At 41.6% G+C, this 27,668-nt stretch overlaps 1 protein-coding gene across 2 annotated transcripts in view; it reads right to left on the bottom strand.

Annotated features, from left to right (window-relative positions):
• The window catches only part of LOC111143034 (phosphodiesterase 4B), a 571,923-nt gene that overhangs the window by 107,871 nt on the left and 436,384 nt on the right, over positions 1 to 27,668 (bottom strand). For both annotated transcript variants that reach the window (XM_022496458.1, XM_022496459.1), the window contains 3 exons: positions 14,799 to 14,993; positions 6,164 to 6,200; positions 5,967 to 6,037 (listed from right to left, as the gene is read on the bottom strand). In XM_022496458.1, the coding sequence (XP_022352166.1) occupies positions 5,967 to 6,037; positions 6,164 to 6,200; positions 14,799 to 14,993 (303 nt within the window). The remainder of the gene's footprint in view (positions 1 to 5,966; positions 6,038 to 6,163; positions 6,201 to 14,798; positions 14,994 to 27,668) is intronic.

Genomic DNA, 27,668 nt, shown 5'->3' with positions numbered 1-27,668 from the left:
CAGCCATCACTTCTTCAACTGTGCCTTCCCCACTGTGAGTAGTCACCCTTGGTGCTACTTGTGGCTGGCTGCCTTTGCCCGGTCCTAGCACTCCTCAGACTGTCTTGCAGTTCCTACAGTTCCTATTTTCTTGTCTGCCTCCTCAATTCACCTGTGAGAAATTGAAGCAAAGATTGGACCTTGTTCATCTTAGTAACCTTAGAATTGACCTTTTTATATTGGCTGTGATAGAGGTAATTTAATATGTATTCATTGGATTAATAACATGTCATTAATAATTTTATTTTCCCTGTCTTCCTGAGTTCCAAAGAGGCTTTTGTGCAAGGAGACATGGAACGAGGGGACCTTAAAATGTTTGGGAATCTTGACTTTCTTCATAGTTTGGCTACTTGCAGCACCCATTTCTCGCAATGACTTCTTGAAAATGACACAAATTACATAAATCCCTTTGTCCCAGGAATTAATTTGGAAAACCTAGCTCTTATTTCAAGTTGTTAATTCAGATAAGCATCTGTGTGGGCAAACTTTGCAAAGGCAAGAACCACATTTATTTGGTTTACCACTTATTCCCAAGACCTGGTGCAAAGAAGAGGCTCTACACACCTTGAATGAATGAATGACTTCTGGAAGCTGCATTATTGCTTACAGGGCATGAAGAGTGCCAATGAGAAAGTGTCATGAATGCCAGAAGAAAATGGCATTGGTTGCCCAGTGGTCCCTAACTTACACAAGAATCATAAGAAGTTATATGCCTGGATTAAAGATGGTGATATTAAAATGAAGGATAATTTGGCCATAGCAGTTAATTTTTTACAGCCTTGAAAAGCACAGTGGAGAAAGAACTGGACTATGAATAAGAAGACAGGAATCCTAATCCTGGCTCTGGCACGTTCCAACTGCATAGCCCGTGGCAACTCAATGAACCTCTCAGTTTCTTCCTCACTTGGGGAAAGCAAGCGGCAACTAACATTTACTGCTAATTTACAATGTGCCAGCTCCTGTGTGAGCACTTGTACATATATTTCCTCACTTACTCTGAGGAAATTTGGCTGGGTTCTTTCCCCTCTGAGTGCTCAAGATTTTATTATTCTCAGCTAATTTAAATCCCGTGCCAAAGGACATAAAGCAATGAAAGATATACATTGAAAACAAAATTAAGTGGTTATTAATTCTTTCACAGAGATTACATGCATGTTGATTAAATTATGCCTCGGAAGAATGTTGATACAGAGACGTTACATGATTTTCTGATAGCCACTGGTAATTTCTGTGATGTTAGAGGCATAGTTGAATGATGGGGGACAACTCTTTGCTCCCAGCTGCTCTATTCCCTGCTGATCAGACTGAAGAATGGTGGGTATTCTCACTCGTAAGTGATTTCTCCATCAGCTGAAGCCAGTAAATGCTTTGGGGATGCTTATCTGAATTAACAGCTCTAAATGAAAGCTGTATTTTCAAAATTAACTCCTGGGACTAAAGAAATAATAGGTTTTAATTTGAAGCCAAGAAATACAGGCCCAATCAAGCATCTCTCAATGGAACATTTCATGGAAGTGCAAGGAAATCACCTCAACAGAAACTGAGATTTTCACCCTTTGGGTGGTAAAGCTCAGGCAAACAATGAGCTATTTTTGTGCAGAGCAAAGAGCCAAAAGATAAAGGAAATCTTGACTTATGAGAAGTATAGTTCTATGTGGGAGTCCTTTTCATAAAATAAACCACACTATCCAGATGTCTCAAGAAAACCATTCCAAGGACAGAATTATGGCTTAAATGTTACATTTAGGGCAAGGAGTGGCACCCCTGGAACCCAAGTCAAATACCCCAGAAAGCAACTTGTGAGCTCCACGAATCTTACAGTTTCAGTTGTTAAGACAAATGAATATGTGGGGGAAATGCTCTCAGTATGGTGGACCCATTTTTCTTTTCCTCGGTTTTTTCTTTCTCTCTTTGAGGATACTGACTAGGAATAGGATGGACTGCATTAAATGAACACTCAGTTTTCCAATCTGCCCCTGCTAGGCTGCTTCACTTGTAACTAAAGCCCATCATTCAGTTCTCAGCCTGAGCTAGATAGGTAAGCTCAACTCCTGGTGAACTCTAGTAGTACATGTGCCCTGACTTGAACTTGGGTTAGGTGGTGTTGGTTTCAAGAAAATACTTGGAATCAATAAGAGGATCAACTCTATAGAAATATGGGGATGGACTGGAGAAAGATCACCAGATACAATTACCCTACTGCTGGAGATCTAGTCTGTTTGGTGAGTATGGTTTGGTGTGGACTAAAGGCAATGTAAAGGGCCATGATTTGGAGAGTGGTCCTCAGCCACAGTGTGAAAATGGACTCAGAGTCAGCTCTGTATGCGACAGTTGTGGTCTTAGGGTACTCCAGTTCCTGAGGTTTTATGTGTTTCAAAACCCTCAAGGCTCTGGAAAGACCTGATTCTCAAGAAAGTAGCTTGAGCTGACATAGCCTATTATTCAACATGGTTAGGCTGAATGCCCCCATAGTTACAGAAAAAGAATATTCAAGTTCTTGCTAACACAAAGTAACTGAAAACATCCCCTATCCTTGCCTTGGGGCTGTGCAGTACGATGACCTTGAGTTCTGCTAGACCAAAGGAGCCTTTGAAATGTATCTTTATTAATCTTTCCTCCCTAGTTCCCACCTCCATCATCTCTTGGTCCAGGGCTTTGCTCCAAATATTTTAACATTTTTAAAAAATTACTTATTTATTTATTTTGAGAGAAAGAGAGTTGGGGGAGAGACAGAGGCAGAAAGAGAGAAAGGGAGAGTCTCAAGCAGGCTCCACGTTCGGTGAGGAGCCTGAAGCAGGGCTCTATTCCAGGACCTTGAGATCATGACCTGAGCCGAAATCAAGCGTGAGATGCTTAAGTAACTGATCCACACAAGTGCCCCATTCACTCCTAATACTTAAATTCCTGAAAACACTCTCCTAGACTATGTCTCTGCCTTTGGGTTCTCTGACCTTCATCTATTCCATAAGTTCTTCATAAATGACTCTGTTAAAAAAACCTTTGGAGCTTTCTTCCCATAACCAAAAAGATGTAATGGGTATAGGAAATGCAAAGATGTGAGGTAACAGAAATAGAATATATTGGTCTCTGCCCCCAATTCCTGGCACAGAGCTCCTAAAACTCTTGTAACTTCCTAAGTGAGAAGAGCACTGGGAGCATCTTTTGTTCTAATGAGGCAACTCTGGGTAGGCTTCAGGGAGGGGCTGGTCACCAGAAGGACCAAGCCCAGTTAAGGGCTTGGAGTTTTCAGCCCTACCTATCATCCTCCAGAGAGGGGAGAGGGGATAAAAACAAGAGTTAATAATCGATCACGTCTATGTGATGAAGCCTCCCTAAAATCCCAATAGTATGGGGTTCTGAGAGCTTCGAGGCTGGTGAACAAACATACCTATTCTAGGAGGGTGATGCCCCCCCTGTTCCACGCAGACAGAAGCTCCCGTGTTCAGGACGCTCCCAGCCTCACTCTAGGTAGCTCTTCGTCTGGCTGTGCATGTGTGTCTTTATCATGTCCTTTAGTCCACTGGTAAAGCCAAGTGTTTCTCTGAGTTCCATGAGCCACTCTGGTAAATTAATTGAACCTGAGGAGGGGCCTGTTGGCAGCTGCGATCTGTACGCCATAGGTGAGTAGCACAGGTGATAACCTGAGGGGTGACTGACATCTGAGTGGGACGCAGTCCTGTGGGATGGAGCCTTTAATCTAGGATCTGATGGCATCTCCAGGTAGATAGTGTCAGAACCAAGTTAAATTGTAGGACATCTAGCTGGTGTCTGAGACTTGCTTGTCATTGCAAGAACAGGGGACCTCCACACATTTGGTGAGCAGAGTGTCAGAAGTGAAGTGTTTTCTGTTACTCAGGGAGACTCCCAGGGAAGAAAAACACAGGAAGAACTGGGTTTTCCCCTACACAGGAAGAAAACAACCGTTTTTCCTTACAAAGTACACTGCAGTGCGAGTCAGGATATCAGGCTTCAGGTCTGATTCTGCCCTTCACCAGCAATGGTATGTTCCTGTGGGAGTCATTTAATCTCCCTAGGCTTTGTCGCTTCATCCACAGAGTGGGGGCAACAGCACCTGTCATACGGAGCATTTATGGTGATTCTAACTGAGATATTGGATGTGAAAACTCCAAAGTGTCACACTGTCTGGATTCAGGAAGACAGATTAACTATCAGTTACAATAGCTCACACTTATGGAGCACCTACAATGGGCTAGATGCTGCTATAAGTGCTCTACAAATATCAACTCATTTCAACCTTAGAGCAACCCATTTTATGGATTGGGAAACTGAGACGTAGAGAAGTTGTACCCAAGTCGCTGTCAAGTGTTTGGACTGGCTTATGAAATCAATAGGTATGGCCCCAGAGGCCCTAGTCTGTAAAGAAAAAAAGGAATCTCTCCTGAAAAAATAATTTTCCCAGTCACTGGGGGTCTTTCTCCAGCAATTATTTGTTCAAAAATTTATATGTGTGATGCATATTCATGCAGCATACACTATGCTTCAGGCATTTTGCTACATCTTGGAAATTCGAGGAGGGTAAATGTAATTCTAAAGGGGCCTCTCAAAGGACATGAGGTCTACTGGTGGGCAGAAAGCCATAAACGGTGTGATGAGGTTGGGAGAATGCTCTGGGGCCAGGGAGGGGCACTCAGCCAGGCTCAGTGGGGTCCGGGGAAGCATGCCAGTGAAGGTGATACCAGAGATGAGCTGTAAGAGACCAGTAGGATTTAGCCAGACCATCACAGGCAGGTGGGGAGAGACAGTTTAGGAAGAGAGAATAGTGTCCATAATTAGGATGGGAAATAGAACATGCACGAAAAAATCAGACCACAATTGTTAGAATGTGATCCCATGTGGCCAGAGACCTGGGCTGATTATTCACCAGCATATGCTCTGGAACCTCCTACTTGAATGCAAGCTTTGAAAGGGCAGAAAACTTGTCTGTTTCAGTCACTATTACATTACCAGTTTCCGGTAAAAGGCAGTGCTCAACAAATATTTGTCAAAAACATACATGAATGCATGGATGAATAGTATATACTAAATAAATACTTCTTGGGTGAATCATTTAATAAATGAACAAACAGGCCGTATCACTATCAAAGAGGCTGGGCAGGTCTCTAGCTTTGTGTCTACAGCATCAGATATAAACCCAATCAACTATCCATCGCACTAACTTGAGTTGGATCATGAGGTGCCTTGGGTGCCATTCTGAGGTCATTGATTAGAGGACCTTCTGAGTCCTGTGATGACCTTTTAAAATGATGGATAATGAACTGCACAGCACTTAGACTCACAGATGGAAATGATTTTGGAAGAGAAAGTTGTGTGGGAATATCGAGTTCAAACCTTTCATTATAAAGATGAGGAGACCAAGGTTCAGCAATATTCATTGAAATGACCAAGGTTATATGGTTATTTGGGGGCAGAGAAGAAGATAACTTCACTCTTATTCACCAAATTATATGAACCTGTTTATACAGTATCAAAAAAAGGCAACTTGGACTTGAACTTTTTGCTACCTTTAATCTTGCATTTGAATCTCTGAGTTCATTAATAGCTATTCCAAAAGGATTTTAGTAGAATTTACGGCTGTTACTGCTAAGTATTCATACTTTCCAAAGTAGTAAATGTAAATGTCAACAAAAATCCTCGTCTCACTCTTCCATTTGTTGAACTCTTTACTGTCTACTAAGTGTTAAGGATGCAAAGATTCCCAAGATTCAGACTAATTTCTAACGTCTTACCAGTTCTAAAATACTACGGTGCTCTATCCTATTTTTAAATTTCATCGCATGTCCTAACCCAGTTTGCAGGCCAAATTTTCATGCGATAGTTTTTGTTGTTGTTGTTGTTCTTTTTAATGTGGCTCAATGTTGTTGCCTTTATGGAAGGGATTCGGAACTCCACAAAAAGTCCATACGTACTTGCTGGATGCTCCGTGAAGGTTTGTCAGTACGGTAAAGTTGTTTCTCACACTTCGCAAGCTGGCGAGGACCTGGAAGGACAGGGATCCGGATGATTAGGAACAAAGGGAGACGAAGGGCAGGTTCAGAGGCCACACTTAAAAACTACGCCCAGGGCAGAGGGAGAGAGAGCAAGCCAGGGTCAGCAGAATACATACCTGGGCAAAAGGTGTTACAATCAAGTCATCGCCATGTCTGGTGAAAGAGAGAAAAGAAACACATAAAAGTGAATTTGAATTATAACCAGGAGATATAAGCTGTAATACTAAACCATATCAGTGTCAGCAACACAAATGTTCCACAAGTCCTTCTACCTGGATATAGGGCAGGACTGAACCTTAGGAATTTGGAAGAACAAAATACCAGGTTCATGGCTCCTGGGCTTACAGTGACACAGAAAAGCACTTGCAAGTAAGCGTATAACCTCAGGGTACAATCCCATTAAATAGCAGACCCGGTGTACTGTAATTCAAAGTGACTTGGTTGCCAGAGCCAGGAAATTCAAAGGGAAAGCTACTCACAAGCACACAGAGTTGGAAAAAATGGCCTAACAGTCTGGATAAAGGTTAACTTTGGATTTCCTGGCTTTTGTTGATTTGAACCACAGCCTTAATGCCATTTAAACACAGATCTCTGTCTGGGAATCCCATTACTTTTTGTTTTTAATATAACTTTTTTTTCTTAAAGTACCGAAGAAAAAGCTTTCAATGGGAGTGTACAGACTGAGCCTACTATTACTCTCTTGCTCATTTTGTCCCAAAGATCTGATTAAGCCGTACGTAGTGTTATGCAAATCTATACTTAGGAACAGTCAAAAGGATGCTTTCAGAAATGCACTCTTTCTCAGGCACATACTTCAGTAAATCTACCTAAGCCCACGTTCAGCAATCTGTCCATAAAGTCCTTAGAAGATACAGTGTCCTTAGCTGCAGTCACAAAATCAGGCCAACTTACTATCTGTGAGTCAAGACCGCTGCACAGAAGTTGGTTGACAATGAGCTTCCTTCACTGTCTGATCTCCGTCCTCACGATAGCCATACATAAATGGTGCCTTATTGGTTAATAATGTGAGCACAACCAATGATTATTAGGCACCTGCCCTGTATCATCATATGGGATGCAGAGACACAGAGCTGAACAACACTTCCATCCATGTGGGCCTCTTCCCTAACACAGGCTTTTACTTTGAGGTCTTATTTAATATAATACTTTGCCTTCTACCTTGGTCTTTAGCTAGAAGTCCCCCTCTAATGCACTCTAGTCAAGTTCTTGTGCATCTACATTGTACACTGACTACAAAAAGAACACTGATGAACATTCTTTGGATGATGACCCTATGTCAGGCCCCACACTAGCACTTTGTGCATATTATCTCATTTAATTCTTGTAACAAGGCTTAAGGCAGGTACCCTTACTATTCCCATTTTAAAGATGACATCAAGGCTTGGAGAAGTTAAGCCACTATTTAACTAGCACATGATAAGTAGAAGAGCTAAGATTGTTTGAGTCCAAAAATCCGTGTTTTTAACCACTATATTACCTATTTTATGATGACCCTGCATAGTTGGCAGATTGAATATACAGAACCCATGACCCACCTCTTCACCGCCCCCCCCAACTGCAACATTCTAGGGGAGACAGAAAAAATATTCAAAACACTGCAACAGATACAGAATGAGAAATACAAACACTTAATGGGGAAATTTAATGGGGTGTAAAGGAGAGGTAATAATTACAAATTAAAGGAAGTAGGGCAAGCTTGACTGAATGACTGGTTTTGAGATGAACCTTGAAGGGCAGGCTCTAAAAAACATGGATGGGCGATGCCACCAATGAGAGAAACGGCAAGAACAAAGGCATTGAAATGGGAAAGTATGGAGCATGCTCCCTGAGATGCTTGGTGGCTCTTTGGGCAGAGCTGAACACATTAACTGGAGATGTTTCTAGAGGATAAGATTGGAAGGTCCCCCCCACTCATCTTAAGGGTGATATGGACCACGGTTGTGGAAGTGGCGCTTCCACACTCCTTAACTCACACACTTCCTTAACTCACAAGGAAGAAATGAACTAGTGAAGGTTTTGAGTGAGACAGGCAAGCAGAAAAGTGCTTTAGAAAGTAAAATGTTATGGACACCAAGAGACTGGAGAGAGGACAGAGCCAAGAAGAATGGTTAGGGGGATAAAGCAGTTATTCAGATGAGAAAAAATCGCTGAGGCACAGGAAGAAACAGGAAAAGACAATTTGAAGAGACCTTAAAGGGTCTTGCCAAGGACTCAGCACTTAATTGGCTCAGAGATCATAGAGAAATACTAATTCAGTTTAAAAAATGGGTGTGTGGGAAAATAGTGAAGTCATGAGCAAAAATAAGAAAGTAAGGAGAACATGGGGGAGGAGATGTGTCTCTTTCCCACAAGCTGAATTTTAAGATCCTCTCTCATATCCCAGTGGAGACATCAAGCAGGAAGACTGCAATATGGGAACTGGAGCTATACATTTCAGAGTTACCTACAACAGTGGGGGAAAGTTAAAGCAATGGCAGGGAGTGGCTTCTGGAGGTGGGGGAATATAGAGAAAGGGAGCCCAAGAAAGGGCCTCAGGGTTCCTGGAGAAAAACCAAAGGAGAGACAGAAGAAGGTGCTGAGAGGAGCAGTTGTGATAAATGCAGGTATGAACTGTACGGTGAGCTGCTCCTTCCCAAGCCATTTTCTTGAGATGAACTTTACATGGTTGAACAGCTTGCTATTTGTTCAGATTTTGCCTATGAAGTTCACATTGTTCATAAGGCATCGCAGTGAGTTGGGGATATAAGGTAATGGAATTAAGAGTTAAGAGGTCATTTAAAGCTCCTGGATTTCGGGATTATAAATAGCCAATAGAAGCTCAAAACATAAACAAATCTGATGCATTTGTAGCAGCTGAAGCTGATGAACTGTTGCATGAATGGGGAGTTACTAAAATGGTACAAAGTAATGATTAAAGGGAAGTAAACACTAAGAGGGTACCATCTCAGCATGACCTAATCATCATGGAAATTCTAGAGTGTAGGAAAGCAGAATATTCAGAAGCAAGAGATGGACTTGTGGATCCCCGACGTTGGTTCCCTTAAAGGATCTGAATGGCAAAAGCTCATGCTGTACATCAGGTAGTAGCTGCTAGAGGAAAAGATCTGACAAATTTACAGGTAATTTATACCAAGTAGAGGAAAGAAACAAAACAAAATTCCTATCTGAGTGCAGCCAGATTATTTATGAAACTATTTAAAAAATTTTAATCATAATTTAATATATTAATGATTAGAGTAAGATGGCATGGAAATAACAAAATTAATTAATTGTGAAAACTGATGTCCTTCATTTCCCAGACCACTAGAGAGGACAACGCCAGATGTTCAGAACAGGGCACGTGCGACATCTAGTGACAGAACCAGCACATTACAATAACTCATAGGTCTTCAAGTGAGAGGGTGGGTCTGCAATGGTTTTCTGGAAAGCAAAAAGGCTACTTCCTTCAGCTCTACCCCCTGGGTTCCATTAATTTGGTCTTTCCTTGTGTAATACCTACACACAGAATTTTCCTTAGACACTGGTTTTAGTCTGTCTTACAGAGAGACATACACTCCTGTAAACAAGAGTAGAGATTTTGGAGTCCGGAGAACATTGGTTTGTTCCTATTGCACAAATACTAGCTATGGGACATTAGGCAACCTCTCTAGGCCTCAATTTCTCTATCTGTAAACTGGGGTGTTGTAAGAATTAAATGAGTTATTGTACATGTACAACTCTTACAACAATGCTTGGCACATAAAGGCATTTACTCATTTGTTATAATTATTCTTATTAGTAGTAGGTATCGTTATTATGATAATTAAAGAATTGCATGTCTATCTTCCCCACTGGTGAGAACTTTTTGGGGAGAGTCATATCTGCCCCTTATTGCAGTCAAGAGAATGAATAGTGTACCTTATAGTTTACAAAGCATTTTCACATTCATTATTTCATGGGATAAGAGAATGTTCTTGACCCTAAAACATGGCGCAACCAGCTATTTTGTTGGTCAAGCCTGAACCCCCCCCCCCACCACAGTCAGCCACCGGACCCTGCTTATGCTAACTTGCAAATATTTATTAATTTTTAATAATCCCACTGGATCTACTCTAATATAGTTCCCTACCCTCTATTATTTGGATTACCAAAGCAGTCTTCCACTTGGCTCTTGGGTACCAGTCTTAAGGCCTATCCACCATACAAGCCACTCTTCACTGTAATTAGAAACTATCTTCCAGAAACATTCACCGGATTATGTATTTTCCTGCTTAAAAACCTTTAGTAGCTTCCCACTGATTTCCTTCAGCAGAAAGACCAACTCCTTTGGAGAGGCGCTTCCTGACGAGGTTCCTGCTCACTCCTCCAGCTTTGCCTCCCACCACTTCGTCATCCACTCACGTTCTCTGCCTCTGCTGCACTGAACTGAGCTTCCCCATAATGCTCCTGACAACTAGAAAGTAGTGAGCACATGGCCCTTCTGCCTGCATAACCCTCCGCCTGGCTAACTCTTCTAGCTTAGCTCTAACTGCTCAAAGTGGCCTACTCACTTGCCTGGCCAGAACTTCCAAAGTCCTCTGCAAACCCTTCTGTGATTGCCCTTCTTCAAAGATATCAAAACTGGGGCGCCTGGGTGGCTCAGTGGGTTAAAGCCTCTGCCTTAGGCTCGGGTCATGATCCCAGGGTTCTGGGATCAAGCCCCGCATCGGGCTCTCTGCTCAGCAGGGAGCCTGCTTCCCTTCCTCTCTCTCTGCCTGTCTCTCTGCCTATTTGTGATCTCTGTCAAATTAAAAAAAAAAAAAAGATATCAAAACTGCCTATAGAAAAAAAAATGCCTATAGAGACTAATCTTTTAGCTCCCCTGAAGACACAGGAAATGTCTTATTTGTTAGCAAGTCCTTAAATTTAAATTTGAAAGTCTTTGTTAAAAGAAAGAATGACTATGATCCTCATAACAGCTGCAAAGGTAGGTAGAACAGAGATTAGTATCATTATTTTTATTTTTCATCTCAATTTTGAGTCTGTATTTATACTAAATATCCATATGATTTAATCACCCACACTCCCTGGATTGAAGCCTTGGTTACCCATTTATTAGGCATGTTACTTAACTTCTGTAAGCATCAATGTCTTTGTTTTTAAGACATGAAAATTATAGTACCAACTAAAGTAACATTATGGGAATTAAATGAGTTAACCGATGTAAAGTACTTTAAATAGTACCTAGCACAGAGGAAATGTACTTTTATTTTATGTGCACTTTTATTTACAGATAATTTAGACACTGTAAAAGACATTCAGTGCCAATGTCATGACGTTCGTAAGTGTGATGGCTGTAGGTCTAACTCAAGTCTTAAACACCACATTGTACTTTTTTGGTAACCCATTAATAAACTGGTCTTAAATTTAAATGAGCAGTTATTAATGCTTTTCTTCTTCATCCTTAGGTCTTATCTCCCTTGAGTGCTCTCTCTGGAGACCACTTAGTTCTCACACAAATGGTGGCTTTAAAAAGCTCTCTGCCTATACAAGGCTTTGCAAATGGGGTGACCAAATGAAGGAAATATGGCTCTTCCTTCCCCGTGAATTTGCAGATGGATTGTCAAAACTCCATCCTGTTCAGGGTGGTTCCTGCCACAGTTTTGAGTAACGTAACTGGTCTCACCAGTTTCCAGTATTTTATGTTCCCATTGGGAAATCTGTACCTCGGTGTACAAAGGCATTACGTTAGAGATGACTACAACACGGGAACAAAAAAGAAATCAGCAGAGTATTGCCACATCTAGGAAAGCGTCCGAAATTTCCTCAGGGGACCCAATGATGATCTTGTTTTCATTACTAGAAAGCCTTATTTCAATCTCTCTTTTGTCGTTAAAAATTAAAGCCAATTTTCTATTCACATTTTTACTCCTAATATCTTCTCACTCATTCTCCCTGCCTATGTTTCCTCTTACTCTTCTGAATGTGTTCAGATGAGAAATGTGGAAAAGCCAGTGTTGTCCCTACCACTGGGGTTTATTACAGACAGAGGAATCAGGCAAGCTTTCCTGCATAAATCCGTGATGGCACCGTGTTGAACATGAGGAACTCCTGAGCAGGGAGCATCTCGTAGCCCCCACCCAATGGCCTTCATGTCAAGACTCTTGACCTATCATTGTCCTTCTTTTCTTTGGCTCCATAGGTAGAAGGCAGGAAAAGCAGGGAGAGGCTTGGGGGTTGCTGTTCTTCTATTCATTTCAATTCACTCTGAAGAGTTATAATCAGGTGATATATTTTAGACAGCATTACTTCAGTTTAGTTCAAGCTACTTGTATGAAACTGGACTTTCCAACGTGGTCCCAATAAAATGAAATACCGGAAAAATCTGGATATTATTCAAACTCCTCTTCTTGTTGTATTGAGAAATATAAATTTCTAAACTGACAAATATGTAAAAGTTTTACGTAATGCTGAAACATTTGCAAAATAAAAAAATCATGCCATTTTTATTCCCTCAAAGATTTTAATAGATTCTATGATCAGTATCTTTAATAGGGTGATTTTACGTTGCCCACTGTGTTTTTTTGGGAAGGGCTGTCCTTTAATATGAAAGTGTGTCCTTTATACATTTTTTTCTTTTAATTCTAAGAAGCCTTTTTCTTAAAAAAAAAAAAAAAAGACATTGAGAATGATACTAGATAACTTACACATACAATCCTTACTTGCCTAAATTTAAAGTTGGCAACACTACGTAGGTTCTAAGTTAGAGGGAAATTTTTGCTGGTTGGTTAAACTGAAAAGAGGATAAACGGTGACTGTTAGGGACCCGACCTGCAGAGTCATTCAGAATTAGATCTCTCTTTTTAGAGCTATAGAATAAGTTGGACTGTCATCTCTAAGGTCTCTTCAGGTTCAAAATTTTTCATAACCTTTGGTTCTTAAAAAATCATCAGAGTTTAATCTGAAATTCAGTTGGAACCTTCTGGAAAGCCTCAGAATGCCCCCAAGACTCATTATGCTGTTTGGCAAGAGTCCGGGGGAACTGTGAGCTGCCTTCCAAAGCCAGTCTTTGACCGGTCAGATGCTATGTGAACGGAGCTCTAATGACTGTCAGCTCATCCCACCTTCATGCTCTCCACCTACGACGTCTAAAGAGGTGCTTCTGGGCAAAAGAGGAAATTCCAGGTAGACTCAGCCAAGACCCCATGCCAACCTTGGTCAGAAACATCCTTGGTTCTCCAGGATCTGCAGCAAAGTGGTTACCTCTCCTCCCACCTCAGGCACTTTGACTCTGAACTCATCTGTTTTCTACCGGCTGGTAGAGATTCTACTTCACAGTTTGAAGAACACAGGCAAATCGAATCGAAAAGGTTCACCTATGGTCCGACTCAGCTACATCAAGGGATACAGCATATGGCACAGAGTCATGGGATGGGGGCAGTTTTGTCAGTCTCTCAGAGGCTCTCTTTCATGACCTGTACAGTGGAGATAATGGTGGGACCCACCTGACAGGACTGTTGTGAAGATGAAAAGAAATAATACACATTTCAGGGCCACTGGCCCTGGGGTAAGCTCTCATTCAGTGTTTCCTTCCACTCTGTAGTAGAGTTATGCGGGTGTTCCTCTTATATTTCTTATTAACTGTAACATCCCCGAGAGCATGCAACCTTTCTGAGAATATCTGTTTTTAACTCCTCTGCGATCTTTCCACTGTTTTGTTAGTCTTTCATCCCCAGAGTCTAGCACGCTGTGTGGCACATAGAAGAGATTCAGGAAGTATTTGCCAAATGAAGGAAGAACACATGAATTTTAGCCCACCCGATGATTGAGGTATTTTAGGCCAGGGCTGCATCTGTTAGAATTTGTTGGTAGAAATGCCCTGGGGAACCTTTCTCACTGGTAGCTTTAAAATGTCCCCTGCCCCTTTCATAAGAGGGTGACCCTGTTTAGCTTCTTTTCCAACAGCACAAGGGAGCCCAGTGGAAATTTCCAGGCCGGAGACTTTAGGGAGCTACCAATATTTTTATAACATACAATGTTAAAAACAATTGTACGTCTGCCCAGAAACCTTTTAAGGCATGCATTCCAGGATCCAACTTTATTTGGTTTCAGAAATTTAATAAATGAGTAATACAACCCCATCATTGTTCTTTTAAAAATGAGAGATCTATAATTAATAGCAGCAAAACAAAACCATCAGCTATGTTTCACAGGGCATGGAGTGTGTTGTGTCTCACCAAGGAGCTGGCAACAAGTGGGCATTGAGTTAAGTAAGGTTCCAGAGAAACGACACAGACACGTGGTTGGATGACAGCTTATTAAATGTATAATGTGTCTCACCAAGCAAAGACCCCTGAAAAAGGGGGCCTGTCCCCAGCTACTGTTTTTCTTTCTCACCATAGCCTCATGCAAACTGCACATGCTGTGGAAAATTCAAGTAGGATTTGCAAAAGGTGTTAAGGTTCTCAACCCATAAATGATTCAACAGGTCAGGAAATGAAGCTGAATGACAATTAAAAAAATGTATATTGGTAACAGATGAAAAAGTGCACAGTGTGCCTGAGACTTGTATGCCCTTGGGGACCCCAGCTACATATTTCCCATGCTGTCGAGCACTAATTTCTTGAAGGATCATCACTGTCCTCTCTGCTCATGTTAATTTGTCTCCTCCTGCCTTCCCACGGGTGAGAGGGGGACAGCTGTTGCTGCCGCTGGGACGGGTTAAAGATGAGGTAAGCGTGAGACGGGAGGCCACCCAGGGCTCATACTTACTGCTCACTTGGAAGTGAAGAGTTTCTTGACATCGCCTTTGGTGACAAGTCATAGTCGCTGTCTGATCTGTAGAGAAACGACTCTCTGCGCTGGCTGTGCCCGGGAAAGGTGGCATGGAGCACCAACCCAGAGGAAGAGCTGGCCTGGGGGTCCAGTGGGCTCCGACCTGGGGAAGGGCCATTTTCCACATCAAAGCTTAAGAGAAAGCAAAAAAATGCTGGTCACGTAACCATGGAGAAGGACGTCTGACACACATACCTGGAGAACCAACGTGTGCCAGGCATCTTACATAAAACTTTCACACTCGACGCAACATTGTAACCTTCCAGACAGCTGTGAGTTGTAGTCATTATTATTCACATTTTGTACCAAGAAAATGGTCCCACAGAAGTCCAGTCAGTAGTGAACGGTGGAGGCAGGATTTGAACCCTGAAGCAAAGCCCCATGGCCTTTCAGGGGCAGGAGCAACTTGGACTTATTCAGAGTAAGAGCCAAACTTAAAATCATTTGGTGCTAATAAGCAACTTCGGAGACAGCATCCAACACAGCTCTAGGTGTCAGACGCTGAGCTATCACTTAAATGAGTCTTGGTAGCTGGGAGGGTTCTTCCTGCCATAAATAAACATCACGATCTCATTAAAGATACAATATGCATATTTCTCAATGTTTCAGGAACAAAGTGCTATCCTGAAAACATACACTGGCTGATTAGATGCGAGGCCCGGGTTGGAGACTTGATATTCATATGCAAGTTTAACCACAGAAAATGACTTAATTAATCTGATAATGTCAAATTACCCTCCAGGTATAGAGAGCTTTATCTCTGGAGGAGGGTATAGCTACTGGCTCTAGCATAGGGGAGCCATTAGGATTTCTAGTCGGTCTGTTCACCCTAGGAAGGCACCTTCAAGCCCAGGTTAGTTGAACACACTCCAATCAATGAACACAATGATGGGAGCAGTGGAGATCGCATCTCTTGTCTTCTCTCCCTATCCTGGTTTCACGTTTAGGCGCTGTGTCCCTCCCATGCTCTCCATCATCCCCTGTGCATTTTCCTCATGTGCACCTTTGCTTTAAACTGCCAGGAACCCTCTTGCCTACCATTTCTCTAAACCATTCAGTGGTTTCCAGCTACAGCTCTGCAGAGAGGTCCTGAAGAAGGTATGAACTTGGGAATGTTCTCTCCTCCAAGCTAGACCACAAGAGTGGGCTTCCCTCATACTCCTCCAGCTGCCATCATTCATTTCTACACTCACGGTCTTTTCTTTCAGTAGTTTTTACAACCTGCTCTTTTGGGGGTAAATTTTGCTTATATTTTCCTAGTTTACAAATTGCTTTCTGATCTATGATTCCACTTACCCCTCATAACAACACTGTGAATTGTACAGTATGACCACACTCTACATTTGAAGAAGATTAGAGAGATTTTAGATCACTTGTTCAAGGTTACATGCGCGTCCCTTGTCGGGTGAGTACTGGAAGACCCAAGTCTTCCAACTCATTGCTCTACAACCCCAGACTTCTCTAATCACAGCATATCCAAATGGCTTGCTGGCTAGCTGAGCGCAATTTTTCCTCTGAGTTCAAAAGCAATTTGTGTTTGGTAGCGTAGAGAATCAGTAAGATTATGAGCAACCTTGACCATTATCTTGAATGAAGACAGGAGAAGCAGCAGATTACCCTGAAGCTATAGGCTTCTTTGAAACGGGAAATAAGAAATAACAGAATGTAGGGTTATAATGCTTCCCTGGAGACCATTCTGAGAAGCTGCTTTTTAGCCAACCTACAAACACCAGGTGTCTGATAAGAAGCAGCGGGTGAGACTCTCTGGTTAAAAGGACAAGGAAGAGCCACAACAATCCAATACGTATTTGGACTTTCAAGGCCCCCGTGCATGGATTTTCACAGCAGGCTGATGGTCTGGGATGGCGCTGCCTTTCAAAGACGGCAGGCAAGCAGGCAGGTGGGCAATCACTCGCACGCACCAGCTTGTTTCTCCGCTTGCCTGGAGGTAGAGCTATGCTGTAAGCCAACTACATTGCGGCGAGTGAAAATATCACGAAAGCTGACTTGCAAACTTTCCTTGGGGGGAGATCTCTACTAGTTGTTGAGCGAAATAAAGAGCTCCTTTGTGAATAAGGGCTCCTTTGTGCCACCCAGATCCTGTAGAACCGGTAGGTTCTGACGCTGGCTCTGAACTCTTCTTAAGGACAAAGAGGAAAGTTCTTAAAAGGTGAACATGGCCCTACATAAAGCTTAAGAGTGGGCATGAGCTTTGAAGTTTCATGTGCACTCAAGTTATTCATTTGGGATGGATCTGTTCGGCCTTGATGGATATTACGACACTGAAATACTTTTGTAACCCCTGGCAGCCAGCTGTTGCCCCAGGCCCTCCAGAATTTGCTGGTCTCCCCCGTGATGCCTAAAGGGTTCGTGTCTGGAACAGCAGGGGCCTCTAGCTTTAGTCGTATGGCCTGAGTTCATTTAATTGGTCTGTGCCCATGCAGTAGCGGTCATTAAACATTATGAATGTGTGTTCCTGTGCTAAAACATTAGCAGGCACCAAGTGTGTATGCCGACCAAAGTCTCAGAACTTTTCCACTGAGAGTTTCCACCAGGCCTCACTCTGCCCCATGTTCTTCTAGAGTCATTCCTAGTGGGCAGAAAGTTTAAATCCACAAGGCATTCCCCTTAAAGTGGATGTCATAAAGCATTCTGTCCCCAGGGCTTGTATATAAGAAGCTTGTCCTACCAGGTAAGCAGGGACTAGACCCAGACACCAAAACTCTCTCCCTGCTGTTCTCCTTTGTTTTTGTTTTTGTTTTGTTTTGTTTTGTTTTTCTTTATTCTTTGCCGTGCCTAAACTCTAAACCCCTAAAGAGCTTGCTGGAATTCAGAAGAAGCCAGTGAAGAATTCGGGTGCAAAGAAGCCATCTCAGTGAGACAAACAGCCTTTCATATTCCCTGGGGCACTGTTTCAAAGCAACCAACACAGATGTACAACTTAGGAACAAACATGAATCACCAACCAGACACCAGCCCCAGTCACAGCAAAATTAGCGGGCAGACATCACAATACATCCCGCAGATCCAGGGTGGGAGGAGGGGCGTGGGCAAGGGGAAGACTGAGGACAGACTTAACAAGCAAAATGAATAGACCACACAAACTGAAACACAATTAGGGAGAAAATGGAATCTGAAATATCAGAAACAAACACATAAATGGAGATAATTCATTTAGGATGAATTCTGTAGGGTGAGTTTTTTGCGCCTGCCTTAATCAGGACACACATTTCACCTTTAGGTGTTTTTGTATTAAAAATTCATTATAATGGTTTTCTATAGTATATAAAACACAGACAACAGAGAAAAAAATACCACTTTTATTAGTTTAGTATGTTGTTTCCTTCTGGATATTTTCCCTCTAGGCTTGGATTATGATATTTTTTGTACAAGTATTTTCACGTACCGCGGTTTCCGAAATTATCATTTTCCATGCCCTGGCATTTAATGGATCACCCGGATGCTGTACTGCACTTTCGTTTTTTTTAAACTTTCATTTATTTTTTGAAATTTCTTTTCAGCGTGCCATACTTTCTTAAGCATTTTCCTTACTGTTGGCATCACACTTAAGATCTTAAAGAACACTGTAGTTGATATCTTTGAGCCTATAGTTACTGTTAAAATTAGAAGAGGTCACTCAGAAGTTTCAGATAAACCAAGAGAGGATGTCACTTTTGAGTTTCTGAATATCTCACTGTACTTTTCTGGAAGGGTTTGCCCATATCCAGCAGGTGGACAGAAACAGTACTGCCTTTTTTCTAGGTTCAGAGAAAGTCCCAGAATGGCTGTCTCCTGTCCAGGATTCCACACCCTGCCCCCCACACCCCGCCGCAACGATTCCACCTGCCTTTCCCTGAGTTGGCCAAACACCCTGGGCTGAATCAGTTGCTCTTTGTATAAGACTGAATATTTCAAAAACTTTCTCCTGCTTTGTATCTAGAGTCTCGCTTCTCAAGGCAGTGGTGGTAGCAGGTGGCACGAGGGGTAAGAAGCGGTGCTCCTGGAAACGCGAATGCCCTTCTCGTCAATCTCTGCTAAGTCACTATCTTCAAACTTCTGCTCGGGGCACCTCCTCCAGGAAGTTTTCTCTGACAGTGCAGCCCGAATTTGATGTAGACAAATGTTCCTCCTCCGGGCTCCCCTCGGTTCCTTGACTGCAATACCGATCACAGCACGTGCCCCTCTCTGCTTAATTCTCTATTTGGCTTATTCCCACTGGATTCTTACATCCCAGAAAGAAGGGACCCGATATTGACTCACTTTTGCATCCCAGGCATCTGGGTCAGAGCCTTGTAAATAACAACAACAACAACAAAAATGTCGGCCACACCGATTAAAGAATACTGTGATTTACAGTGAAATTTTTCTCCTTTCCCTTCCTTCTTCCTGTCTGCTTACTTTCATCTCTGTTCCCACCAACATGGGTTGCTGTTGTTTCTTTCAAACGAGTCTATAGAGATATGGCAGTGACTTATTTGATCAGCCTTATAAGATGATGGTGTAAGAACACAAGGAAAATGAAACAGAACAAAACCAAAGAAAGTAAACTAAAACACACAGCTGTGTTCTCCCTGAATGAAATTGATCTTGCATCGAAAAATCACTGCCTTAGATATCCATTTGAGACGGTGACATCTTGACACAAAACCCATCATGAGAAAAGCCCTCGTATGCCACCTTGCTAGCCCTCTTTAAATCTCCTTCTTTTTTAAATAAAAGCAAGAACCTTCTCTGCCCCGCACTTTCTCTGCTTGCGGTTTCCATTCTCTAAGAATCCATGCAAAGGCAGCCGTGAAGAGAGAGCCAGCAGATGGCAGAAGACAGCTACCTCTTCTTCCCGAGGCGCCTCCCAGCCTCCCGTCAGAGCAGGTGGGGCTGTGTGCCAGTCTCAGAGGGAGAAATGTGACTGAGGCCTTATTCATAAGCCTAGGAGGAAAAGTCAGGGATAAAGAACAGAACCACAAGGTATACATGAAACCTTTTATTAAACTAAGAGAAGCTCTACTTCCAAGAATTCAAGCTAACCCAGGTGATTGCAGAATTGCCTGCAATTGTTCCCAGGGTGGCTGTTTCCTGACCCTCCATTACCCGCACGCACCCCAATTTCTGCAACAAAAACACACGAGGCAACCTCCTAGGGATAATTCGTTTCTGAATCAGAGGAGACTTTTCTGTTTCAACTCAGCCCTTCTCGAGGTGAGTCTCTGGTTTATTCTGATGGATAGCAGCACCGTAAAAATTGTGAACTCTCCAGAAGAGGTTTAAACTCACAGGCCAGCATTGTGGCTCACCACCGTTTGGGGAGAGGGCCCTGCTGTCTCAATTTTGCTTCTCTTTCCTAAAAATTAATTCACTAGAGTATTGCCTACATGCCTCCATTTTTACAACTCAGGAAGGCTAATTCTCTTCGAAGCTCCCATTTCAAAGAGGAAAAAACAGCGTCTCCAAAATGTGACGCTTCATTTGAAAAATTCTGAAGTGTGATCTCCTTTAATGACACCGTGCAGTCTGGGCCCAGGGAGCTCTCCTCCATGTCCCCCGACCCTTCTTGATCCCAGAGTCTGCCACGCTGGACTGTACTCCTCTGTTTACTCATCTTTCACTCCACTAAACTTGGACCTTGAAGCAGGGACTGAGCCTAATCTATTTTGTATTCCTGGGGCCTAGATCTGAGTCTCACACCAGAAGGCTTAGACCCAGTATTTGTTAAACGAATGAGAGGCTCTCGCAGTTTACATTTCTCATCTGGCAAAAAGCTTCTTCTATTTAGATTCAAACCTCTGGCAGGTGAAGGCTTCTGAGAAGTCCCTCGGTGGAGGTGATAGGATCCTCTTCCCCCATTCTTTCCCACCTCACCGCAGTATCCTGGGGATGGCATCCTGGGAGTTCACGCTTCCAAGAACTTCTGTGTCTTGGTCTAGAATGGGCGTGCGTGGATGGCGGTGGTACATTTGTGAGAAAATGCCATGTTTCTTTAAAGTTCTGTGGGGAAGTATTTCCCTCAATTGGATTCAGAGACTAACATCTTCAAAGGCTTGCTTACGATTTTGGATAAAAATACTTAGGTTGGTCATCAGCTCAGTGTGCTATCTGGTCCCTGCAGACGGGGAAGCTGCACAGGGGTGACCCACCTTTATATAATTAATGGCGGCAGGCTGCTGCCAGTCCTAATTTTTAATGAAGGACTCAGCTGTGCAAAATCACAGCCAGCTTGATGTGGAGCCCATGTCCTCGCGGCGGGTAGGCAGCTCTCCTCTGGCCATAGTTACAGCCGAACATTGCAGGTCTGCCGTAAGAATTCAGTTCCAAAGTCTGCAACTTCCCTCCCAGAGACGAAGAAGGAGAACGATGATGTTAGGCTCATCTGAATTCTAGAAGCAGCTTCCCACTGTTTTCTTTTCTTCCTAGGGGCTTTGAAAATTACATTCCTGGCAATAATCCAAAATTGCTTTCCTCACAGAGAGGTTTAACCAGAGGTAGCGGAGTAATGCTAAAGAGCTCTGGGATTCTGAAGATCTGGCTTCTAGTTCCCGCTCTGTGAGGAAATAGCTGGAATGGAACAGAAGACTCCCCGTTCCCTGACTCCCACACCTTAGTCTTTCCCCCCCTGAAATAAATGAAGAAAAGAATGAGTGGAAGATCTCTGAGGCAACTCTGAGATTAGACATCTGACAGACATTTTGGAGATGGAAGAAGGACTGGTTCTCAAGTATGGTCTGCTGTGATTTGATATTGTGAATGATCATTCATTCAACTCATTCATTAAGTGCCCACTGTAAAATAAGGCACTGTTTCAGGCCTGAGAACACGGCAATGTGAAAGACAAACAAGGTCCTTGTGGGGAGGGATGGACAATCAATCGATCAAATAAAGTAATATCAGATAGTGGTAACTACTTTGAGGAAAATAAAACCTAACAGTGTGGGAGAGACAGGTATGGAGAAGAAAGTTTCTTTAGTTTGGGTGACCAGCAGACCCACTCTATAAACCCCAAAGGTGGTCTCCTACTCTACACCAGGGCACCCCCCCCCCAATAATCTTTCCCAGATGGTGTACTTGGATTGAGATCTGATAGAGGTAGTGGAAAGTCTGTCCCTGGATTCTTTCTGGTTTCCATTTCTGCTCCCTTTGTAACCAAAGAATTTGGTGAGATGATACTTGTGTGTGAACTTGATGTCATCTATTAAGCTAGCGACTTAATTTTCCTCATCCCTGCTCCCTTTCTGGGCTGAGTCAGTTGCTCCACTGTCTCATACAGCTCTACATGTACTGATATCTATGTATATCTACCACAGCACTTGTCCAGCATGATTGGTAGTGTCCCAGTCTGCCCCCCAAACTGCTGTGTTCCTTAAGGACACAGATCATCTTTTTTCACATTATTTTTACCTCACTGCTAATGGCCATGTCTGTCAGAGTATGGATACTTAATAAGGGTCTGATGGATATACCAATGAAAGCAATGAATGATTTGAGACCAAGGAACTTTTACCAGCTCCCCTTGATACCCATCAAAGCACAGATGTACTTCTCCAACAAGAAGGGATGTGAATGGTGTGGAGATACCAAGCTATCTTCTGCCCTCTTCTCTAACTGATCTCTAAAAGCTAGCTCCATAAAGAAGAACCTGGGGTTTGCTATCAAATATCACCACGGAGAGGGCTGGAATACCATCCATAGGGTACGGAGCCTAAGGAAAAGGAAAATGGTCCTCCTTGGTAGCAGTCATTCTCATCCCTTGGTGTTGGTGATATCAGAGATAGAAGTACCAAGAGTGTTCCTCTTAATGTTCCTTTGGTAGAACGCTTCAATATTGCTGAAGAATTTATGTTGTAACTTCCTTCTTTTACTTGTTGTTTGAGATCCTTTCTTGGGTTGTAAACATTTCATGAAAGAAATGCATCAACAAAAATGTAATACCAATACTTCGTTTTTCTAATGAGATAATATGACTGTCATTTTTAAAAAGCGTTTCTCTTCAAATGCTAAGGAGGTTATTTTAATGTGATCCTTTAATAACTTCACACTATGTTGTATGATTTGATACACAAGGAAAACAGGACCAAATGCAAACAATCCTACCTTGTAATTGTAAGAACATTATTTCTAACAAGTTTACAAAGTGCTCTGTCAATCTATTTCCAGGTAAAAAATGATTTTCAGAAATATGAATGTTATAAGGTAAGTATATGTTTCTTTATGTGTTCTAATTCTCAAACCTACTCTCAGACTTTGATCTACTTAAACCTCCTAAGGGTTAGGATGACTCTTAACAGTAATGGTCACTTTCTGTAGCTCATTGATTCTCAGGAAAGGTAGGGGACCCCCAGATGATAATAATTTTGGGTGGAATGTGTTTTGTGTGTGGACTTTGTAAAGCATGGGGGAGGGAGGAGAACCAAGATCGAGAACTTACTACTCTGTGGTGCTGCTGCTCTAAGCTGTACTGTGGGTATACAAATTCCCTACTAGCTCAATAGTTTCCAGCCTACATTTTCCACGTGTTCTAAAAGATCGTCATAGAAGTTATTCAAACGGTCTCTTAACAGGATATAAGTATTCCCATTTATATGTTTGTAGCCCTGCCAAAAAGAAAACTTATTAATTAAATAAAATATTCATTTAAAAATATTGTGTCAGCTTCCAGTAGCCTGAAGGCAAGCAAAATTCCCTTCAAGAGAAATGATCCTGATCTGGGAAAACCAGTTCTTACTCAACCGGTGATGGCTTCCAGGAATTGTTGCTTTCTTTTGTAAGTTTTCAGATACCATCTGGAAATCAGTTCTAGAAATTCTGCTTGATACATAATTAAAATATTAATGATTGGTGGTCACTTAGCTTGTTGGTATATGCTCCAGGTATGGGGAACACTTTAATCCCATGAGATAGGAATTTCACGTTCGGATTGATTTTATTGTTTATGACTTAGGCCAGAAAACTTGAATTAATTTTAGTCTTTAGTCCAAACCTCCCCCACCTTCATCCACTTACTCAACCAGTCTCCCTCACTGTGGTAAATGGTGCTGCAGTGGCTCAGTTGAATCATCCATGATTGACCCCCTTCCTCAAATTCCCTTCCTCTTCTTCAGTTGGCCAAGAAGTTCTAATTGTCCCGCATCAAAATTATACGTTTCATTTTTGCAGCCACCATGATTTCAGTGCATTAAAATCTAACTTGAACTAGAATAGCCACCTATGAATCTCCCTGCTGCCACTTCCCCCATCCTCCATACTCTTCTCCATTTAGCAGCAAGAACAATATCTCAACATAAAAATCAAATCATGTCACAGCATTTGTGGTGTGACAAAAACCTCACCATGGTTTACAAATCTCTATATAATCCAGTCCCTGTCACCACCCCTCTAACCTCATTTATACCATACCCCCCTCTGCTCAGCCTCACGGGCTTCCTTTCTGTTCCAGGAACTTGCCAAATCCTTTCCAACCTCAGCAGTTTGCATGTATGTGTTTTGTTCACTAGTATATTTTATTTGCTCTGAACACTCCCTGGCTCACAGAAAGTACTAAATAAATATTTGTTAAATTAATAAATAAATGCTGGTTTCTCTGCTTGTTCTCTCCTCTACTCTTAGCATGGCTGCCTTCTTCTCATTCTTTAAGCCTTGGATTAAGTTAGCTACTTAAAAAAAAAAAATTCTTTTCCCAATCCATTATTTGTGGAGGACCCTTTATCTTCATAGCACCTGTTTCAATGTTTTGCTATATCTATTTGTAAGTTCATTATTTTTTAATCGTCTTCATCTCTCCTAAAACTCTAAGTGCCATGAGGCTCATCTGTTGTACTTACCAGGGCATTGACTAGTGCCTAGTACTGGGGCTGGGACATACTCTTAGTTCTGAACTAATGTCTGTTCATTAGATTAAACTGAGTATATACGTGTATTAAACACTAACAATCACCTCAGTGATTCCTAGCAGATCTATTTTATTGCTATTTGAAAATATATATTTCTTTTTTAGGATAAGAGCTCATTTATTGACTTCCTGTCATTGGGACAGCTCCCAAACTAATCCTAAGGAAACTGAGATTTAAAATATCAGTGTGATTTAAATACTTGCTATAGCATTTTTTGGTGATGATTACTTGGGCTCATTTCAGAAGATGAGACTAGTTTTCAGATCAAATTTCACAAGCCATTGACCTTTCAGAGAGAGCTGCAAGGAGGTATTGAGGTCTACATGGAGGTTGCATCCCCAGTTCTAGGTGTGTGCAATGCCATTACCTAATATTTCAGGAACTTCATATTTTTACAAATTTTTAAAAAAGATTTTATTTATTTATTTGACAGAGAGAGGTAACAAGCAGGCAGAGAGGCAGGCAGAGGGCAGAGGGGGAAGCAGGCTCCCCGCTGAGCAGAGAGCCCAATGTGGGGCTCGATCTCAGGACCCCAAGATCATGACCCGAGCCAAAGGCAGAGGCCCAACCCACTGAGCCACCCAGGTACCCCAAGAACTTCGTATTTTAAAGAACAATTTATATTCTCTCGAGAATGAATAGGTTACATATCTTTTTGGTGGAGGTAGGGGGCTGGGAGGAGTGGCAGACTGGTTTGCTATAAATTCAAATAATAATCATAAAATTGGAAATCATTCCCTCAGCCTCCGGTCTACTGAGAGCTTAATAGTGTTTACATCAGTTAACATCTGGCCTCCAAATGTTATCAGTCTTAAAGACCGCACCTGCAGACAGCCTGGCATTTGAGCTTTAAATGTGTTCTTTTGGGAAGGAAGGAGAGGGGAGAGAAGGGGGATATGAGAAAGAACAGGTGGAAAAATGAGATCCCAGAATCTTTTCTCCTTGACTCAGGCAATAAAGCTAAGAAAAGTTACACATTTTTTTCCTCACAAGTGCGGAGCACTTAGAATGTGCCAGGCCACGTATTCCGTGTTTGGTATATATTCAGTGTTTTGTTTCATTGCTATAGTCACTCTGTGGGGCAGTTGTTCATTTGATTCTATGGATTAAACCCAAGTTCAAAGGGTTTAAATAATTTGCTGGGGATCACTCAGCTTTTAAATGGTGGATCTTTGATTCAAGCCTGGAAACCCAATTTGATCATATCTATTAACAGATCAATCAACTCACCCACATCAGTAAACATCTGCTCAGTCTTTCCTCTTGTGACTTTTGATAAATTTTCATGATTGTGTCTGAAGCCAGGTCTTCTGTTCAGAATCCTGCCCTTTCTCCCCTGCCCCCCCTTTCTCTCCTACTGCACCATCCTTTTTCATTTTGTACATCAGCAAACAATCTAACTGTAAAAATTTATATCTAAAACAAACCAACACACAAACAAAAAATAACCACCCAAGAGACTTCCACCAGGCATATGAAAGTTGAAAGAATTCATCACCAGCAGACCTGAAGTTTCAGAAATGTTAAAGGAAATCCTTCAGACGGAAGGAAAACTATGCCAGATAGAAATCAGTATCTACACAAAGGAATGAAGTTTTTGACTCCTTTTAAAAATCTCTTCAAAATATCACTGACTGACAAGAAGAAACAGAAATAATAACTATGTATTGTAAGATTTATAATGTATACAGAAGTAAATTAGATGACAGACAATAAGAGCACAACGGCAAAGAAGGGTGAAATGGACGTATATCGTGGGAAGGTCATTACACTATATTTGAAGTGGTATAATATTGCTTGAAGGTAGACTGGGATAAGCTAAAGAGTTACATGAAAACAAAAACACCAAAGTAACATTAAAATTAAAAAAATGAAGAGCTTTACCTAAGGAAATAAAAAAGGAAGCATAAAACACTTAATTATCCAAAACAGCAGAAAAAGAGGAAAAAGCATATAATGGAGAGATAGGGTAAATAGAAAACAAATAGCAACATGGTAAATATAAACCTGACCATGTTAATAATCTCTTTAAATGTAAACAGCCTATACACCACAATTAAAAGGCAGACATTTTCAAGATGGATAAAAGAGTATGAGTCAACATTATGCTGCCTGTAACAAGCCACTTTAAAAATATAAAAACACAAGTTAAAGAAAAGGAGTGGAAATATATATATACTATAATAACACTCATCAAAAGAAATCCAGAATGACTATATTAAAATAAGAACAAAAAAAATTTTAAAACAGACAGTCTTATCAGGAACAGAAGGTCATTTCATAATGGTAAAGAAGACCATCTGTAAAGAGGATACAACAATTCTGACAATTCATGCACCAATTTATGAAATAGTTTCAAAGTACATGAAAACAAGAAAAGCAAAAAAGGACAAATAGAAAAATCAAGAAGTGTAGTCTCAGTAATTGATAGAACTAATAGAAACCCAATAAGGATATAGAAAACTTGAACAATGTTATCAATTTCACCTGGCATTGCTAGAACACTATACCTAACAGCAGTTGATGATACATTCTTTTCAAGTGTACATGGTAACATGTATACTCACCGAAACAGACAATATTCTAGGCCATAAAATAAGTCTCAAGAAGTTTTAAAAAAATCCAAGCCATACAGAGTATGTTCTCTGATCAGAGTGGGATTAAATTAGGAGTCAATAACAGAAATATCTCTAGTAAAGCTCCAAGTGTTTGAAATTAAACATGCTAAATAACTAGTGGGTCAAAGACAAAATCAAAAGAGAAATTTGAAAGCATTTTGACTGACTGAAAATGAAAACATTCCATGTCAAAATCTGTACGATGCAGCTAAAGCTGAACTTATAGGTAAATCTGTGGCACTAAGTGCCTTTATTAGAAAAGAATAAAATAAATGACCTCAGTTTCTAGCTCAAATTTGAGAAATAATAGC

Source organism: Enhydra lutris, unplaced genomic scaffold (assembly GCF_002288905.1).
Source record: "Enhydra lutris kenyoni isolate GAN:26980312 unplaced genomic scaffold, ASM228890v2 scaffoldscaffold9, whole genome shotgun sequence".
Classification (NCBI taxonomy): Eukaryota; Metazoa; Chordata; class Mammalia; order Carnivora; family Mustelidae; genus Enhydra; species Enhydra lutris.
Note: the sequence above shows the minus strand (reverse complement) of the source record. Positions and strands in the feature narration are given on the sequence as shown.